This window comes from Heterodontus francisci, chromosome 25 (assembly GCF_036365525.1).
Source record: "Heterodontus francisci isolate sHetFra1 chromosome 25, sHetFra1.hap1, whole genome shotgun sequence".
Classification (NCBI taxonomy): Eukaryota; Metazoa; Chordata; class Chondrichthyes; order Heterodontiformes; family Heterodontidae; genus Heterodontus; species Heterodontus francisci.
In genome coordinates, this window is record NC_090395.1 from 79,052,654 (window position 1) to 79,074,072 (window position 21,419).

General features: G+C 46.4%; 1 protein-coding gene across 2 annotated transcripts in view; it reads right to left on the reverse strand.

Annotated features, from left to right (window-relative positions):
- Positions 1-21,419, reverse strand: part of LOC137384010 (striatin-interacting protein 1 homolog) — a 223,875-nt gene that overhangs the window by 176,060 nt on the left and 26,396 nt on the right. For both annotated transcript variants that reach the window (XM_068057577.1, XM_068057576.1), the window contains exons 2-3: positions 20,272-20,341; positions 10,493-10,567 (exon numbers count right to left, since the gene is read on the reverse strand). In XM_068057577.1, the coding sequence (XP_067913678.1) occupies positions 10,493-10,567; positions 20,272-20,341 (145 nt within the window). The remainder of the gene's footprint in view (positions 1-10,492; positions 10,568-20,271; positions 20,342-21,419) is intronic.

Consider the following 21,419-nt stretch of genomic DNA (forward strand, 5'->3'; position numbering starts at 1 on the left):
AAAAGTCAATCAAGTTGGTCAAACAAGATCTTCCCTTAACAAATCCATGCTAACTATCATTGATTAACCTGTGCCTTTCTAAGATTCCAATAACTTGTCCACTGTTGAGGTTAGACTGACTGGCCTCTAATTATTCAGTCTATCCTTCGCTTCCTTTTTGAACAGAGGTACGACGTTAACAATTCTCAATTCTCCGGCACCACACCTGTATCCAGTGAAGACTGAAAAATGATTGTCAGACCCTCTTCTATTTCCTCTCTGGCCTCTTTTAACAGCCTAGGATACATTTCATCCGGACCTGGTGATTTATCAACTTTCAAGGATGCTAATTCCATTAATACTTCCTCTCTCCCAATGTTGATCACATCCAATACTTCACACTCTTCCTCCTCAACGACAATACCTGCATCGGCCACCTCTTTTGTGAAGACAGACGCAAAATATTCATTAAGAACCATACCAATATCTTCCGCCCCTACACATAGGTTACCCTTTTGGTCGTTTATGCGCCCTACTCTCTCCTTAGTTATCCTCTTACTCTTAATATATTGACAAAATATCTTTGTGTTCACCTTGATTTTGCTTGCCAATATTCTTTCATGCCATATCTTTGCTTTCCGAATTTCCTTTTTATCATCCCTCCACTTTCTATACTCCTCTCGGCTTGAGCCTGCACATTGGCGATCCAGTATGTAGCATTGCCCCAAAATTTAAAAGACATGATAAATTAAAACATGAAACTCAAAAGATGCAAACAGTACTTGCACCAAACCTCCACAGTAGGCAGAAAAGCCACTGATGATCTAACTTTGGGGAATGTATTATAGCAATTTCAAAAGTTGTGACATACATGAATCACTAGCTTTTTAAAAAAAATTCAATCATGGGATGTGGGCGTCGCTGACCGGGCCAGCATTTATTGCCCATCCCCAATTGTCCTTCAGAAGGTGGTGGTGAGCTGCCTTCTCAAACCGCTGCAGTCCATGGGAGGTAGGTACACCCACAGTGCTGTTAGGAAGGAAGTTCCAGGATTTTGACCCCACAACAGTGAAGGAACGACAATATAGTTCCAAGTCAGGATGGTGTGTGACTTGGAGGGGAACTTGCAGGTGGCGGTGGTCCCATGTATTCGCTGCCCTTGTCCTTCTAGTTGGTAGAAGTCGCGGGTTTGGAAGGTGCTATCTAAGGAGCCTTGGTGCGTTGCTGCAGTGCATCTTGTAGATGGTACATACTGCTACCATTGTGGTGGAGGGAGTGAATGTTTGTGGATGGGGTGCCAATCAAGCGGGCTGCTTTGTCCTGGATGGTGTCAAACCTCCTGAGTGTTGTTGGAGCTGCACCCATCCAGGCAAGTGGAGAGTATTCCAACACACTCCTGACTTGTGCCTTGTAGATGGTGGACAGGCTTTGGGGAGCCAGGAGGCGAGTTACTCACAGTCGAATTCCGATCCTCTGACCTGCTCTTACAGTCAGAGTCTTACAGCACTGAAACAGGTCCTTCGGCCCAAAGCGCCTGCGCCGACCATCAAGCACCCACCCAAAACTAATCCCACATCCCCACACTTGGCCCATAGCCTTGTATGTTATGATGTTTCAATTGCTCATCTAAATACTTCTTAAATGTCATGAGAGTTCCTGCCTCTATCACCCCTTCAGGCAGTGTTCCAGATTCCAACCACCCTCTGGGTGAAAAATCTTTTCCTCAACTCTCCTCAAAACCTCCTGCCCCTTACCATAAATCTATACCCCCTAGTTATTGACCTCTCTGCTCAAGGAAAGAGTTTCTTCCCATCTATCCTATCAATGCCCCTCATAATTTTGTATACCTCAATCAGGTCCCCCCTCAGCCTTCTCCGCTCCAAGAAAAACCCCAGCCTATCCAGTCTCTCTTCATAGCTGAAATGCTCCAGCCCAGGTAACATCTTGGTGAATCTCTTCTGCACCCTCTCCATCGCAGACATATCCTTCCTGCAGTGTGGTGACCAGAACGTACACAGTACTCCAGCTGTGGCCTAACCAGTGTTTTATACAGCTCCATCATAACCATAATTTCAGAGGATGACAGGCCCCCCCATTTTACTTTTATCTTTAGTTATTTTTTGTGTTTATTTTATTTTAGTTGGTTCAGTTTGTTTCTACTGTGCCTACCCAATTTTTTTCATGCTTGTGCTTGCAGCTGTTTATTTTTCAGTCCATTAACACTCTATCTGTACTAATGCTTTGTCTTTCAGCACACCATTAACATATTGTTTGCATTTGCTCCATGACCTTCTGATCAGCTATTCTGTGACCTTGTCCTATCAATACCTTCTCTTTCGTTAACTCTTGACCCACCCCCCTTTACTTACTTAAAATCGTTTACATTTCTTATATCTGCCAGTTCTGAAGGGTCACTGACCTGAAACGTTAACTCTGCTTCTCTCTCCACAGATGCTGCCAGGCCTGCTGAATTTTTACAGCACTTTGTTTTTATTCCATCATAACCACCCTGCTCTTATATTCTATGCCTCGGCTAATAAAGGCAAGTATCCCGTTTGCCTTCCTAACCACCTTATCTACCTGTGCTGCTGCCTTCAGTGATCTATGGACGAGCACTCCAAGGTCCCTCTGACCCTCTGTACTCCCCAAGGTCCTACCATCCATTGTATATTCTCTTGCCATGATATTTATATGGCTACTCCAGTTCAGTTTCAGTGATCGTAATGCCATTGAATGTCAAGGGGCTATGGTTAGATTTTCTCTTGTTGGAGATGGTCATTGCCTGGCACTTGTGTGACACGAATGTTACTGGTCACTTATCAGCCCAAGCCTGGATATTGTCCAGGTCTTGCTGCATTTCTACACGGACTGCTTCAGTATCTGAGGAGCCGCGAATGGTGCTGAACGTTGCGCAATCAGCAAACATCCCCACTTCTGAGCTGATTCTTGAAGGAAGGTCATTGATGAAGCAGCTGAAGATAGTTGGGTCGAGAACACTACCCTTAGGAACTCCTGCAGTTATGCCCTGGCGTTGAGATGATTGACCTCCAACAACCACAAACATCTTCCTTTGAGCTAGGTACGACTCCAACCAGCGGAGGGTTTTTCCGATTCCCATTTACTTCATTTTTGCTGGAGCTCCTTGGTGCCATACTTAGTCATTGATGAAGCAGCTGAAGATAGTTGGGTCGAGAACACTACCCTTAGGAACTCCTGCAGTTATGCCCTGGCGTTGAGATGATTGACCTCCAACAACCATAAACATCTTCCTTTGAGCTAGGTACGACTCCAACCAGCGGAGGGTTTTTCCGATTCCCATTTACTTCATTTTTGCTGGAGCTCCTTGGTGCCATACTTAGTCAAATGCTGCCTTGATGTCAAGGGCAGTCACTCCCACCTCACCTCGAGTTCAGCTCTTTTGTCCACGTTTGAACCAAGGCTGTAATGAGGTCAGGAGCTGAGTGGCCCTGGCGGAACCCAAACTGAACGTCACTGAGATAATTGCTAAGCAAGTGCCACTTGATAGCACGGTCGAAGACACCTTTCATCACTTAACTGATGATTGCGAGAAGGCTGATGTGGCAGTAATTCGCCGGGTTGGACCTGTCCTGCTTTTTGTGTACAGGACATACCTGGGCAATTTTCCACATTGCAGGGTAGATGCCAGTGTCGCAGCTGTACTGGAACAGCTTGGCTAGGGGCGTGGCAAATTCTGGATCACAGGTCTTCAGTACTATTGCCGGAATATTGTCAGGGCCCATAGCCTTGCAGTATCCAGTGTTTATTTTAGAGATACAGCACTGAAATAGGCCCTTCGGCCCACCGAGTCTGTGCCGACCATCAACCACACATTTATACTAATCCTACACTGATCCCATATTCCTACCACATCCCCACTTGTCCCTATATTTCCCTACCACCTACCTATACTAGGGGCAATTTCTAATGGCCAATTTACCTATCAACCTGCAAGTCTTTGGCATGTGGGAGGAAACCGGAGCACCCGGAGGAAACCCACGCAGACACAGGGAGAACTTGCAAACTCCACACAGGCAGTACCCGGAATTGAACCCGGGTCGCTGGAGCTGTGAGGCTGCGGTGCTAACCACTGCGCCACCCTGCTGAAACTTCTGTCAATGACATGCAACTTCTGCTACATGTGAGCAACAGATAGGAACACCACTGTAACATAACCTTAGTTGTTACCACATGTATAGAACTCAAAATCCAAAATTAAACCCTGTATAATATTTCACATTTAAGAAACATTGTGAACTTTTCTTCATGCTAAGTCTTCAAACGTTTCTTGATATCAGAGTGAATCAAATTGGCTGAAGTCTGGCATCTGTGATGCTGGGAACTTCAGGAGGAGGCAGAGATGGATCATCAACTCACATTTCTGGCTGAAGATTGTTGCAAATGCTTCAGCCTTATCTTTCGCACTGATGTGCTGGGCTCCCCCATCATTGAGGATGGGTATATTTGTGGAGCCACCACCTCCAGTTAGTTGTTTAATTGTCCACCACCATTCACGGCTGGATGTGGCAGGACTGCAGAGCTTAGATCTGATCTGTTGGTTATGTGATCACTTAGCTCTGTCTATCGCATGCTGCTTACGCAGTTTGGCATGCAAGTAGTCCTGGGTTGCAGCTTCACCAGATTGAAACCTCATTTTGAGGTATGCCTGGTGCTGCTCCTGGCATGCCCTCCTGCACTCTTCATTGAGCCAGGGTTGGTCTCCTGGCTTGATGGTAATGGTAGAGTGGGGGATATGCCGGGCCATGAGGTTACAGATTGTGGTTGAGTACAATTCTGCTGCTGCTAATGGCCCACAGCGCCTCATGGATGCCCAGTTTTGCATTGCTGGATCTGTTCAAAATCTATCCCATTTAGCACGGTGGTAGTGCCACATAACACGATGGAGAGTATCCTCAATGTGAAGGTGAGACCTCGTCTCCACAAGGACTGTGTGGTGGTCACTCCTACCAATACAGTCATGGACAGATACATTTGCAGCAAGCAGATTGGGGAGGACGAGGTCAAGTATGTTTTTCCCTCTTGTTGGTTCCCTCACCACCTGCTGCATACCCAGTCTAGCACCTATGCCCTTTAGGACTCGGCCAGCTCGGTCAGTAGTGGTGCTTCCGAGCCACTCTTGGTGATGGACAATGAAGTCCCCCACCCAGAGTACATTCTGTGCCCTTGCCACCCTCAGTGCTTCCTCCAAGTGGTGTTCAACATGGAGGAGTACTGACTCATCAGCTGAGGGAGGGCAGTAGGTGGTAATCAGCAGGACATTTCCTTGTCCATGTTTGACCTGATGACATGAGACTTTATGGGGTCCGGAGCTGATGTTGAGGACTCCCACGGCAACTCCCTCCCGATTGTCTACCACTGTGCTGCCACCTCTGCTGTGTCTGCCCTGCTGGTGGGAAATGACATATCCGGGGATGGCGATGAGTGTGTCTGGGACATTGTCTGTCAAGTATGATTCCTTGAGTATGACTGTCAGGCTGTTGCTTGATTAGTCCGTGGGACAGCTCTCCCAACTTTGGCACAAGTCCCCAGATGTTAGCAAGGAAGACTCTGCAGGGTCGACAGGGCTGGGTTTCCCTTGGTTATTTCTGGTGCCTAGGTCAATGCCAGGTGGTCAGTCTGGTTTCATGGTTTTTTATTGACTTCGTAGTGGTTAGATACAACTGAGTGGCTTGCTAGGCCATTTCAGAGGGCATTTAAGAGTGGGTCTGCAGTCACATGTAGGCCAGACCAGGTAAGGACAGCAGATTTCCTTCCCTAAAGGCATTAATTGAGTTCAAATTCCACCTTCTGCCGTGGTGGGATTCGAACCCATGTCCCCAGAGCAATACCCTGGGTCTCTGGGTTACTAGTCCATTGTCAATACCACTACGCCACCACTTCCCCTTCAAGGCACTGCTGTGCTAAATAACCTATAGAACATTACAGCGCAGTACAGGCCCTTCGGCCCTCGATGTTGCGCCAACCTGTGAAACCATCTGACCTACACTATTCCATTTTCATCCATATGTCTATCCAATGACCACTTAAATGCCAAGTTTAGTTTAATCATTGGCTGTAACAGTACAGTATGATAACATTTGACTTATTTAATTAAATTCAGCATATGTCACAAGAATAAAATGAGAATCAAATCACAGAAATGGAGTGTATGTGAATGCACAAAGTATTAAAAACAAAATTGGAGCATGATAAGCATTAGGGAGAGATGTAATATACCAGTTTAAGTATAGACAGGGCTGGGAACTTAATTTTGTGGCTATAACATTTTCAGGAAGGGCTGGAAAACATGTTAGAAGTATTTGCTCATATGGAAGGTAAATGCTAACACAGACTGATTGGACTGAAATGCCTATTCCCAAGTTGTAATTTCCAGTGCTTCTTTGATTCTATCACAGCAATAATACCTAAAATGAAAGGGTTGTCCTATAACGAGAGGCTCAGTAAATTGAACCCTTCCTCTCTGGAGTTAAGAAGAATGAGGTGTGATCTCATTGAAACATACAAGATTCTGTAGGGGCTGGACAGGGTAGACACTGGCTGGGGAATCCAGAACACAGGGGCAGGGCCTGAGGATAAGGCAGTTGATCATTTAGAATCATATAATAAAATTGTAGAATGGTTACAGCATAGAAGGAGGCAGCGGATGCTCCATCATTGAGCATATTCAATGCTGTGATAGATAGATTTTTGCTTTCTTGGAATCAAGGGATATGGGGCACAAGCGATAAAGTGGAGTTGAGACAGGTCACATTATCATATTGAATGGCAGAACAGGTTTGAGGGGCCAGATGGCCTAACTCCTGCTTCTATTTCTTATGTTCTTAGGCAAGAATCTTATAGAATCAGAGTCGTAACAGCACAGAAGGTGGTCACTCTGCACATCTAATCCATGCGGCTCTCTGTACATCAATCCAATCCATCCCTCTGCTTTATCCTTGTAGCTCTGCAAGTTTATTTCCCTCAAATGCCCAATTTCCTTTTGAAACCATTCATCTGTGCTTCCATCGCTCTCTTAGGCAGTAGGTTCTAGGTCCTTAGCACTCGCTGCATAAAAAATTTCCTCAGATCTCCACTGCATCTCTTGCCCAAAACCTTAAATCTGTCTCCCCTAGTCCTTGTGCTATCAGCTAATGAGGACAGCTTTTCTTTGACCATCTTATCTAAATCGGTCATAATCTTGTACACCTCTATCCAATCTCCCCTCAATCTCTTTTGCTCCAAGGAGAACAACCTCAGCTTCTCCAACCTAACCTAAACTTCCTCATCCCTGGAACCATTCTAGTAAATCTCCTCTGCTCCCTCTCAAGGACCCTCATATCCTTCCTAAAGTGAGACGACCAGAACTGGACACAATACTACAAGGGTCAGCATAACTTCCCTGCTTTTATACTCAATACCTCTATTTATGAAGCTCAAAATACCATATGCTTTACTAACCTCTCAGTATGTCCTGCCACCTTCAAAGATCAATGCACATAAACCCCGAGGTCCCTATATACCTATACGCTCTTTAGAGCTGTCCATTTAGTCTATATTGCCTCTCCCTATCCCTAACAAAATGTATCACCTCACACTTCTCTATTAAAATCGATCTGGCACTTGACTGTACATTCTGCTTGCCTACGTCCTGTTGCAGTCAATTGGTATCATCCTCACTGTCTGCCACACTTCCAAATTTGGTATCAGCTAATTTTGAAATTTTAGTCTGTATTCGAATATCCAAATAACATAAAGATGTCAAAAAAAGCAGTGGTTCTAGCACAGAACCTTGGAGAACATCACTGTCTACCATCCTCCAGTCTGGAAAAACCAACTAGTTACCATGACTTGCTGTTTTCTGTCCTACTGCCAATTTTTTTTTTTTTATCTAAGCTGACATTGACCCTCCTATTCCATGAAAATCAATTTTGTTAATCAGCCTTTTATGTGGTACTTTGTCAAACGCTTTCATAAAATTCATACCGACAACATCTATTGCTTTCCCTTCATTAAACTATTCTGTTACTTCATCAAAAAATTCGATTAGATTAGTCAAGCATAATCTGCTTTTTACAAATCCTTACTGGCTCTCTCGGTCTGTCGGGTGACCACCTCCTGCAACGTACACGCCAGGAAACTCTCATCCTTCATGTTGCTCCACAGTGACTCCAGCTGTCCCTCAAGCTCGGAAATCCTGAGCCCGAGCTCAAGCAGCTGACAATTCTTGCACATGTAGTCCACCAAGACACAAGTGTTCTAAAGTTCTCACATGACACAGACATTGCAAGCAACAGGTTTCAGCTGCCTATTCATGAACTAAGAAAAAAAATCCCTATTCCCACTTATATATTTTAGCTAGTATAATCTATTAATCTTAATTTACGCCTTTAGACCTGCTGTTATACTGAAACCAACTGAAATTTTATTAAACAAAACTGTAAATTTATTACTTTATAGCTTCCCAGTCATAGTTTAAACCACTGCCCTAATTCAGAGTTAAAAACTTTAAAACTCACTAATCACCTACCAGCTCAGTTTTACTCAATAATTAAAATTGAATGAGCCACATCTGTAATACCAATTAGCCACATGTAGGTAGTGGCTAACATATTAGACAGTGTAATAAAGGTTAAGACAAAATAAATAATGGATTTAAAAAATAGGAAAGGATATTGTACAATTTTCAAAGTGCACTACAGTCCAAAAAATGGAGATGCAATGGAAATATGCAGACAATTTCAGATATGCAAGAGCGCTAGGGAATTAATATTGATTGATGCTAACTATTCCAAGATAGAATGGAATAAAAGATAACACATATGGTCAAAGCTGAGAATGCTTTTGAACGAACGCATCAGCACATTTACAGTTCAACAGGGAAAAAACCTTTATTTGATTTTGTTCTGAGAAATGAAGTGGAGAAAATAGTTGATGCAAGAGTAAGACACTACAGTTATGTTAAATGCAAGAGGAAAAAAGGATAAGGAATCAAAGATAACAATTCTGGACTGAAGAAAGGCTAAGTTCAGAGAGATAAAAAGGGAGCTGGCCTGAATTAAAAAGGCAAGACAATCTGCTAACAGGTTGACAGACCAGCACTGGGAAATCATGAAGTATGACACGGAAAGAGTGCAAAATAAATTATTCCCTAGAAAGATTTTTAAAAAGTGATGAATTAAAGACTAGTTGAGACAAAAATCATAAAAATATGATTAGGATCATTGTTAAACAGCCATCAAAGTAAGCAGTCTTTGAGATGAAGTTCACCATCAATTTATATACGCAATGCTTGTATTTATCAAAAGGCAATACATTGCTAAGTGTGTGTGTTTAGCAGTGGAAGCAGCATGCTATAGAAAGAGCTAAGCAATCCCACAATCAACTAACGAGATTCAAGTTCTGCGACATCCAGTCATGAATGGTGTGCACAATTAAACAGCCAACAGGAGGAGGCATCAAAGATTCAGGGGGAAAACTCTCCACTGATTGGAGTCATACCTAGTACAAAGAATGATGGTTGTGGATGTCAGAGTCCAATAATCTCAGCGCCAGGACATTGTTGCAGGAGTTCTGCACAGTAGTATCCTAGGCCCAACCACCTTCAGCTGCTTCATCAATGACCTTCCCTCCAACAGGTAGTCAGAAGTGGGGATGTTCACAGTGTTCAGTAGCATTCACAACTCCTTAGATACTGAAGCAGTCCATGCCCACATGCAGCAAGACCTGGACAACGTTCAGGTTTGGGATGATAAGTGGCAAGTGACATTCACACCACACAAATGCCAGGCAATGACAATCATCAAGAGAGTATGCAACCATTTCCCCATGAACTTCAACAGCATTACCATTGCTGAAACCCCCATCATCAATAACCAGGGTTACCATTGACCAGATAATTAACTGGAGGTGGTCAGAGTCTGGGAATTCTGCAGCGAGTAACTCACTTCCTGACTCAAGAAATCCTGTCCAACATCTACAAGGCAAAAGTCAGAAGTGCGATGGAATTCTCACCACTTGCCTGGATGAGTGTAGCTCCAACAACTCTCAAGAAACTTGACACCATCCAAGGCAAAGCAGCCCACTTGATCAGCAACCCATCCATCTTAAATAATCACTCCTTTCACCACTGGTGCACAGTGGCAGCAGTGTCTACCACCTACAAAATGCACTACAGCAATTCACCAAGACTCCTTCGACAGCAGCTTCCAAACCGGCGACTTCTACCATCTAGAAGCACAAGGGCAGCATGGGAACACCACCACCTGCAAGATCCTCTCCAAGTCACTCACCACCCTAATTTGGAACTACATCGCCATTCCTTCACTGTCGCTAGGTCAAAATCCTGGAACCCCCTTCCCAACAGCATTGTCGGTAAACTGCAGCACTTCAATAAGGCTGCTTCTCACCACCTTCTCAAGGCCAATCAGCATTGAACAATACATGCTGGCCTTGCTAGCGACAGTAACATCCAAAGAACAAATAATAAAAAAATTACCATGAGTCTTGAATTCATCTTCAAAGCATTTCCTGTTCAGCTGAAGCTCAGGACCCTCTGTGTAGCTATAGAGTTCTGTAAAAACAATGATAGAAATATTAGGACTGAAAAGGATAGGAGGAGGGGGGAGCGGTGTGACAGCGAAGAGGGACCGGGGAGGGCTCACACAGGGATTGGTGCATTGGGGGCCGCTGGCATGCGTTTTGGTTGGGGGTGGGGGAGAGAACAGGGAGGGAGATCGGGAGGGAAGTTAGCATGTGCATATCATGCATTTGTGCAGAAAGGTTGGATTATCTCTTTTCTGCACACCTACAGCCCACTCCGCTGTGATTGACACACCCTCACTTGAGTCCATCCTATTACTTGCACTTCCTCTCACCCATTCACCTCCCTCCTAGAATGATATGCAAGGACAAGGGAAACCTTTCACAACTTGGGCAGCGCAGTGGTTAGCACCACAGCCTCACAGCTCCAGCGACCCGGGTTCAATTCTGGGTACTACCTGTGTGGAGTTTGCAAGTTCTCCCTGTGAACCGCGTGGGTTTTCGCCGGGTGCTCCGGTTTCCGCCCACAGCCAAAGACTTGCAGGTTGATAGGTAAATTGGCCATTATAAATTGCCCCTAGCGTAGGTGGTAGGGGGATGTTGTTGGAATATGGGATTAGTGTAGGGTTAGTATAAATGGGTGGTTGATGGTCGGCACAGACTCGGAGGGCCGAAGGGCCTGTTTCAGTGCTGTATCTCTAAATAAAATAAACTCCAGCCTCTACATTTGACAGACCACCCCCTGCCATTTTTACCACCTCCAACTCATTCCCACCAAACAAATCTTAACCACTCCTCTCCCCCTTGCCCCACCACTAAATGGATCTTCCCCATACTGATACTTGCAGCTTTTCAAAGAGGCCATTCCCTATGACACCCTCCAACACATCGTAACACCAACTCTACTAATCATGCAACCCTGCCTTGCACCTCCTTGCATACCACCCCAAACTCTCCTTCCAGGTGAGAAGGTGACTTTCTTTCCAAACTAGTATACTGCTCATAGGGCAGTCTGCTCTACACTAGTGCAAAATTGATTGATCACTTTGCCGAGCACATGCATTCTGTCTGCAAGTCCAACCCTGGCACCCCAACTGTTTGCTAGTTTAACTCTCTATCCCACTACAACTCTGACCTTAGGTTTTACACTGATGCAATGAAGCTCAAGGAACTGCCTCTCAACTTTTTACTAGATAACTGGCAGTTTTTTGGCCTGAACATATAAAATAACTTCAAGTCTGAAGTAAGTCTATGAACGGTAATGTGCGTGGGAAGTGAAAGAGGTCTGGTGATCCTGATTGACAATAAATGGAAGCTACTGCAATAATACCTGGTGGCAGTGAGTAAAGCAAATCAGTTGCTGGATATATTAAGGTCAATATTGAGCTGATATAGTGAGGCAATCCTGCCCCTTTATCAATCATTGGTGTGGCACCATTTGTGTACAGTTCTCGTGACTACAGTACAGAAAGGATATTGCAGTTATTGAAAGGATACAAAATAGAGCAACTAGAATGATTGAGGGAATGGACTGATTAAATTATGAGCAATTATGTAAATTGGGCCTATTCTCACTTGAAGAAAAGATTGAGTAGTGATCTGTTTATCGAGCCCTCTGGAATCCTAAAAACAGCAATGTCAACCATGACAAACTCTTTCACTTTAACCAGAACAGTAGAACCGGAAGACACTGTCTGTTCGAAGTGGGTGAATGCAAAACTACACTGCAGAAACAGTGAGCCCTTCTACGGAGCAGGCTCCCTACAGAGACGGTGATGTTTAGTTTAGTTTAGAGATACAGCACTGAAACAGGCCCTTCGGCCCACCGAGTCTGTGCTGAACATCAACCACCCATTTATACATCCTACACTCATCCCATATTCCTACCAAACATCCCCACCTGTCCCTATATTTCCCTACCACCTACCTATACTAGTGACAATTTATAATGGCCAATTTACCTATCAACCTGCAAGTCTTTTGGCTTGTGGGAGGAAACCGGAGCACCCGGAGAAAACCCACGCAGACACAGGGAGAACTTGCAAACTCCACACAGGCAGTACCCGGAATTGAACCCGGGTCGCTGGAGCTGTGAGGCTGCGGTGCTAACCACTGCGCCACTGTGCCCCCCCCATCCACCTCCCATCCCCTCCCTCATCACCCCCCCCATCCACTCCGCCTCCCCCCCTCATGCACCCCATCCCCTCCCTCATCACCCCCCCATCCACTCCGCCTCCCCCCCTCATGCACCCCATCCCCTCCCTCCCTCATCACCCCCCCCATCCACTCCGCCTCCCCCCCTCATGCACCCCATCCCCTCCCTCCCTCATCACCCCCCCCATCCACTCTTTCTTCCTTTCCTCCTAGGCCCTCTCCCCTCACCTTCCCACCTCCTCCTTCTGCACCCCTCCCCCATCCACTCCCCCCCCGCTCCCCCATCCACTCCACAATCCCCTTCCCCCATCCCCTCCCTCATCACTCCCCCCCCCCATCCACTCCCCCGCATGAACCCCATCCACTCCACAATCCCCTCCCCCCATCCACCTCCCATCCCCTCCCTCATCACCCCCCCATCCACTCCGCCTCCCCCCCTCATGCACCCCATCCACTCCACAATCCCCTCCCCCCATCCACCTCCCGTCCCCTCCCTCATCACCACCCCCATCCACTCCGCCTCCCCCCCTCATGCACCCCACCCCCTCCCTCATCACCCCCCCCATCCACTCCGCCTCCCCCCCTCATGCACCCCATCCCCTCCCTCATCACCCCCCCATCCACTCCGCCTCCCCCCCTCATGCACCCCATCCCCTCCCTCATCACCCCCCCATCCACTCCCTCATCACCCCCCCATCCACTCCGCCTCCTCCCCTCATGCACCCCATCCCCTCCCTCATGCACCCCCCCATCCACCTCCCATCCCCTCCATCACCCCCCCATCCCCTCCCTCATCACCCCCCCATCCACTCCGCCTCCCCCCCTCATGCACCCCATCCCCTCCCTCATCACCCCCCCATCCACTCTTTCTTCCTTTCCTCCTAGGCCCTCTCCCCTCACCTTCCCACCTCCTCCTTCTGCACCCCTCCCCCATCCACTCTCTTCTCCTCCATCCCCTCTCTCCCTCCACTCCACCCTCCTCGGACGGATAGCAGTATTGATTCATTCAAATGCAAATGAGATGGATTTGTTTAAGATAACATTTTTTACAAATATTTTGAGACACTACGTGGCGAGTGTAGTGTACTTGGAAGAACAGGTGACTTTGGACCTATGGTGACCAAAGCTCTCCACAAATGGGGGCTTTCTCACCTAATGTCTGGGTGTGTTGCAGACTAATTGATAGAGATTGATCGCAGTGATTAGCAACAACTCCATTATCACTGTACAATGTGGCTATCAGGATGGTAGGAGAACCAGATGAACTTGGTCTTATTGGGTCTTATAATTCTTATGCTCGTAAGCACAGCCCCAATTTTTCCTCCAACACTAGGTGTTGACAATGTTAGATGGCTAAATCAGCATTCCAGGGATTGATAAGGTTGTGAGCTGGTTCTTGTGCAGCAGTCCCTGGTGGGCTGCCCAACCCCCATGTCTACCAGCTTTTTCATTCAATCACTGGGTCACTGAAGCCTGACCCACTTTGCCAGTTTTTCCATGAATTTCTCACCCCCTGCTATTCTGCATAAGCCATTCACACATCCTCTGGGGTAGATATTCTTTGTTCTGATTTCTTTGACCAACCCTTCTTTTGCCTTGCACCATTACTACTTATGCCATTTAATCTCATCTCCACCAATCCACTTTACAGATCATGCTTTTGCTTTTCCTGTGGATGTAGTCAATTTTCCCTGCTCCCTTTTCCCTTTCTCTATTCCTTCTCATAAGCTGTTTATCTGTATCATCATCTGCTTCTAATGAAGAGTCATAAACCTGAAATGTTATCTAACCATCTTCCTTTCTCCAAAGTTGCTATTTGACCTGGGTGCGAGAGGGGTAGACGACCAGCAACAGGTGCTCAAAAAATAATTTTGTATGATACAAAATCAGTTTATACTCCTAAAGGGCAAGAACTCTACTTGCCAAAAAAAGCCATCGATCACTAAAGAGGAAAGAGACGACCTAAAACCACAAGATGAAGCATACAAGAATGCAAAAAATATCATGGATCGTGGCAAATAGGCAAGATACAAAGAACAGCAAATAGTGACAAAAAAAAAGTCAGAGCTACGAAAAGGGAGTAGGAAAGAAACTTGCAAGGGATAGCAAAACGAACAAAAAAAATTACAATTTTATGACAAAGAGTGTGGTTAGGAACAATGTGGGCCCCTTGAAAACTGATGACAGTAATATTGTCCATTAAAATAAGGAAATGGCAGGCATGTTAGTTACTTTGTGTTAGCATTCACAGCTGAGGAAGGGGTCAGCATGTCAGAAATCACAAGGAAACTAATATTGAATCAGGGACAGGGACTCATCAAAATAAGAGTAATGAAGAAGAGTGTCAAATCCCCAAGACGAGAGGGTTTCCATCCCAGGGTTCTCAATGAAGCAAGTGTGAACATTGCAGATGCCCTAACGGTAATCCTGCAAAGTTCTCTCAATTCAGGAACCATTCCCTTAGATTGGAAAATTGTACATGTCACTGATATTTAACAAATGTGAGGAGGGAAAACCAGGAAATTATAGACCAGTTAGCCTAACATCTGTTGTTGGGAAATTACGAGGGTCTATAATTAAGGATAGGGAGACTGAACACCTTGAAATTTTTCAGCTGATTAGCAACAGCCAGTGTGGATTTGTAAAAGGTAGGTCATGCCTGAGAAGCGACTGAAGTGCTGGGCAGGGAACTTTCCATACGTATTATTTACATGGATTTCCAGAAGGCATTTGATAAAGCTGAAGTTGAAGCTCATGGAATTGAAAGCAAATTATTGACCTGGTTAAGAAAGTGGCTGAGCAGTAAGAGGCAGAGTAGGAATAATGGACAGGTACAGATACTCGAATTGTGATTCATGCTGTCCCGCAAGGATTTGTGTTCATGGTGTTTATTAATCACTTAGATGATGGGACAGAAAGCCACATATCCAAGTTTTTCAATGACACAAAGATAGGCAGCAATGTAAGCAGTGTAACTGGAAACAGAAAATTATAGACAGACATTGACAGATTAAGTGAATGGGCAAAACTGTGGTAAATGGATTTCAATGTAGGCCAATATGAGGCCATTCACTTCATACCCAAAAAAGAATGAATAGGGTGTAAAGCTAGAAGGATCCCATGTCCAAAAAGACTTGGGGCCCAGGTACATGGATTAAAATGCCATGAACAGGTTCAGAAAATAATCAAAAAGACTATGTAATGCCAGCCTTCATATCTAGAGGACTAGAATACAAGAGGATAGAAGTCTTGATTCAGCAATATACAATGCCTTGGTTAGACTACATCTGCAGTTCTGTGAATAGTTCTGGGCACCACACCTTAGGAAGGCTATATTGGTCTTGGAGGGAGTGCAGTGCAGGTTTGCCATAATGAAACCTGGGCTCCAAGGGTTAAATTACAAGAAGAGATTACACCAAGTAGGGTTGTATTCCTTGGAAGTTAGAAGGTTAAGGGATGATTTGATAAAAATGTTCAAGATATTAAGGGAACAGATAAGTTAGAGAGAAACTATTTCTGCTAGCTGTGGAGTCTACGACGAGGGGGCACAGTCTAAAAATTAGAACCAGAGCTTTCAGCAGTGAAATTAGGAAACACTTCTACACAAAGGGTGGTAGAAGCTTGGAACTCTCTTCGACCAATGGAAATTGATGCTGGATCACTTGTAAAATTTAAATCTGAGACCGACAGCGATTTTTGTTAGCCAAAGGGCTTAAGAGATATGGAGCAAAAGCAAGTATATGGAGTTAAGTCGCAGATCAGCTACGACTTCACTGAATGGAAGAACAGGCTCGAGGGACTGAACAGCCCACTCCTGTTCCTATGAGACACAAATGGAGCAAGGAGGTTGGCAAGTAAGTTATTTTTTCCATTCATGGGATGTGGGCGACGCTGGCCAGGCCAGCATTTATTGCCCATCCCTAATTGCCCTTGAGAAGGTGGTGGTGAGCTGCCTTCTTGAACCGCTGCAGTCCATTTGGGGTCGGTACACCCACAGTGCTGTTAGGAAGGGAGTTCCAGGATTTTGACCCAGCGACAGTGAAGGAACGGCGATATAGTTCCAAGTCAGAATGGTGTGTGACTTGGAGGGGAACTTGCATCTGCTGCTCTTGTCCTTTGAGGTGGTAGAGGTCGTGGGTTTGGAAGGTGCTGTCGAAGGAGCCTTGGTGAGTTGCTGCAGTGCATCTTGTAGATGGTACACACTGCTGCCACTGTGCGTCAGTGGTGGAGGGAGTGAATGTTTGTGGATGGGGTGCCAATCAAGCGGGCTGCTTTGTCCCGGATGGGGTCAAGCCTCCTGAGTGTTGCTGGAGCTGCACCCATCCAGGCAAGCAGACAGTATTCCATCACACTCCTGACTTGTGCCTTGTAGATGGTGGACAGGCTTTGGGGAGTCAGGTGGTGAGTTACTCTGACCTGCTCTTGTAGCCACGGTATTTATATGGCTACTCCAGTTGAGTTTCTGGTCAATGGTAGCTCCTAGGATGTTGTTAGTGGGGGATTCACCAATCATAATGCCGTTGAATGTCAAAAGGATATGGTTAGATTCTCTCTTGTTGGAGATGGTCATTGCCTGGCATTTGTGTGGCGCGAATGTTACTTGCCACTTATTAGCTCAAGCCTTGCTGCATTTCTACACGGACTGCTTCAGTATCTGAGGAGTCACGAATGGTGCTGAACATCAGCGAACATCCCCACTTCTGAACTCATGATTGAAGGAAGGTCATTTATGAAGCAGCTGAAGATGGTTGGGCCTCGGACACTACCCTGAGGAACTCCTGCAGTGATGTCCTGGAGCTCAGATGATTGACCTCCAACAAACACAACCATCTTCCTTTGCGCTAGGTATGACTCCAGCCAGCGGAGGGTTTTCCCCCGATTCCCATTGACTTCAGTTTTGCTAGGGCTCCTTGGTGCCATACTCGGTCAAATGCTGCCTTGATGTCAAGGGCAGTCACTCTCACCTCACCAATTCAGCTCTTCTGTCCATGTTTGAACCAAGGCTGTAATGAGGTCAGGAGCTGAGTGGCCCTGGCGGAACCCAAATTGAGCGTCACTGAGCAGGTTATTGCTAAGCAAGTGCCGCTGGATGGCACTGTTGATGACACCTTCCATCACTTTACTGATGATTGAGAGTCGGCTGATGGGGCGGTAATTGGCCGGGTTGGACTTGTCTTCCTTTTTGTGTACAGGACATAACTGGGCAATTTTCCACATTGCAGGGTAGATGCCAGTGTTGTAGCTGTACTGGAACAGCTTGGCTAGGGGCGCGGCAAGTTCTGGAGCACAGGTCTTCAGTACTATTGCCGGAATATTGTCAGGGCCCATAGCTTTTGCAGTATCCAGTGCCTTCAGTCGTTTCTTGACATCACGCAGAGTGAATAGAATTGGCTGAAGTCTGGCATCTGTGATGCTGGGGAGTTCAGGAGGAGGCAGAGATGGAGTATCAATTCGGCACTTCTGGCTGAAGATTGTTGCAAATGCTTCAGCCTTATCTTTCGCACTGATGTGCTGGGCCCCCCCATCATTGAGGATGGGTATATTTGTGGAGCCACCTCCTCCAATTAGTTGTTTAATCGTCCACCAACATTCACGGTTGGATCTGGCAGGACTGCAGAGCTTCGATCTGATCCGTTGGTTATGGGATCGCTTCGCTCTGTCGCATGCTGCTTACGCAGTTTGGCATGCAGATAGTCCAGTGTTGTAGCTTCACCAGGTTGACACTTCATTTTGAGGTATGCCTGGTGCTGCTCCTGGCATGCCCTCCTGCACTCTTCATTGAACCAGGGTTGGTCTCCTGGCTTGATGGTAATGGTAGAGTGGGGGATATGCTGGGTCATGAGAATACAGATTGTGGTTGAGTACAATTCTGCTGCTGCTGATGGCCCACAGCGCCTCATGGATGCCCAGTTTTGCATTGCTAGATCTGTTCAAAATCTATCCCATTTAGCACGGTGGTAGTGCCACATAACACGATGGAGAGTATCCTCAATGTGAAGGTGAGACCTCGTCTCCACAAGGACTGTGTGGTGGTCACTCCTACCAATACAGTCATGGACAGACACATTTGCAGCAAGCAGATTGGGGAGGACGAGGTCAAGTATGTTTTTCCCTCTTGTTGGTTCCCTCACCACCTGCTGCATACCCAGTCTAGCACCTATGTCCTTTAGGACTCAGCCAGCTCGGTCAGTAGTGGTGCTACTGAGCCACTCTTGGTGATGGACATTGAAGTCCCCCACCCAGAGTACATTTTGAGCCCTTGCCATCCTCAGTGCTTCCTCCAAGTGGTGTTCAACATGGTGGAGTACCTAGTCATCAGTTGAGGGAGGGCAGTAGGTGTTCATCAGTAGGAGGTTACCTTGCCCATGTTTGACCTGATGCCATGAGACTTCATGGGGTCCGGAGTCGATGTTGAGGACTCCTAGGGCAACTCCCTCCCTACTGTATACCACTGTCCCGCCACCTCTGGTGGGTCTGTCCTGCCGGCGGGACAGGACATACCCAGGGATGGTGATGGCAGTGTCTGGGACATTGTCGGTAAGGTATGATTCCGTGAGTATGTCTATGTCAGGCTGTTGCTTGACTCGTCTGTGGGACAGCTCTCCCAACTTTGGCACAAGCCCCCAGATGTTAGTAAGGAGGACTTTGCAGGGTCGACAGAGCTGGGTTTGCCGTTGTCGTTTCCGGTGCCGAGGTCGATGCCGGGTGGTCCGTCCGGTTTCATTCCTTTTTATAGACTTTGTAGCGGTTAGGTACAACGGAGTGGCTCGCTAGGCCATTTCAGAGGGCATGTAAGAGTTAACCATATTGCTGTGGGTCTGGAGCCACATGTAGGCCAGACCAGTTAAGGACAGCAAATTTCCTTCCCTGAAGGATATTAGTGAACCAGATGGGTTTTTACAACAATCGACAATGGTTTCATAGCCATCATTAGACTAGCTTTTAATTCCAGATTTATTAATTAAATTCAAATTCCACACCTTCTGCTGTGGTGGGATTCGTACCCTTGTCCCCAGAGAAATACCCTGCGTCTCTGGGTTACTAGTCCAGTGATAATACCACTACGCCACCTTAGATGGGAAGGAAAGGGAGATGCTCAGAGTCATATTTTACCCCCACAATTCAAATGTAAGCCTGCATGTGTTTGCAGCTCCTTTCCCAGTTACACCACCTGTGACCTGACAGGAGAGCAAAAACAAGACAGAGAAACAAAATGAAGAGACTCTCCAATTTTCCACATGCACCAGATTGACTAAAAATATTAAAAATCTCATTCATCTGCACATTTCCTATAAATTCCTACATCCAGCTATAATTGAAGTGTCTGTGTAAACTGGTCACAATGTTACTGCAGCCTCCTGCCAGGCAGATCCTGCTGTGCCCCAGCAGCAGGAGGGCGGAAACCATCACAAAAGGCAGAAGCACTTGCCGGTGGAGGGAATGGAGTTGATGCTGGGTGCCCCATTCAATACTCTCTATTTTCATCCATCACTACTCCAATCACTAACATCCCACATCATTGCTTTTCTCAACCTGTAAAATGCTCTATGGTTTCAAAGATTGTTCAGTTCCTGTCCTTACCTGAAAGTTCTGCCGCCCATTTATCACTATCGGAATATTCAAACTCCAGGTCAGGCGATTCTGAGAAACCCTGAGGGGTGGGGAGAAAAATAAAAAAAATCTGATTAAATATCACACAGAAGAGACGGTAGCAAATTAAAAAGCAGGACCTCAAAGGTTGTAATCGCTGGATTACTCTCGGTGCCACGCGCTAGTGAGTACAGGAATAGGAGGATAGAGCAGCTGAAAGCGTGGCTGAAGAGATGGTGCAGGAGGGAGGACTTTAGTTTCCTGGATCACTGGATCAGTTCCTGGCAAAGGTGGGACCTGTACAATTGGGAAGGGTTGCAACTGAACTGGAACGGGACCAACATCGTTGCTGGGAATTTAAACTCATTTGGCAGGGAGATGGGATACAGAGTGGAGGTACAGTAGGGGATGATGCACAGTTAAATATAGAAGAAAACTAACTCAGTCTGGAAGGCAGAGCAATTATACACCTGTTAAGGCAGAAGCGAATAATGCAAGGCTGGATTGCATCTATTTTAATGCAAGCAGGAGTTTTACTAGTCTTCTTTGGCCTCCTTGTCTCGAGAGACAACAGGTAAGCACCTGGTGGTGGTCAGTGGTTTGTGAAGCAGCGCCTGGAGTGGCTAAAGGCTAATGCTAGAGTGACAGACTCTTCCACAGGTGCTGCAGATAAAATTGGTTGTCGGGGCTGTTACACAGTTGGCTCTCCCCTTGCGCTGGTCTTTTTTTCTGCCAACTGCTAAGTCTCTTCAACTCGCCACACTTTAGCCCCGTCTTTATGGCTGCCCGCCAGCTATGGCGATCACCGGCAACTGACTCCCACGATTTGTGATCAATGTCACACGTCTTTAAAGCGGAGACATGGACGGCCTGTAGGTCTGATACCAGTGATGAGCTCGCTGTACAATGTGTCCTTGGGGATCCTGCCATCTTCCATGCGGCTCACATGACCAAGCCATCTCAAGCGCCGCTGACTCAGTAGGGTGTATATGCGAGGGATGTTGGCCGCCTCGAGGACTTCTGCGTTGGAGATACAGTCCTGCCACCTGATGCCAAGGATTCTCCGGAGGCAGCGAAGATGGAATGAATTGAGACGTCGCTCTTGGCTGCCGTAGAGCAAGGTACTGAGGACACAGGCT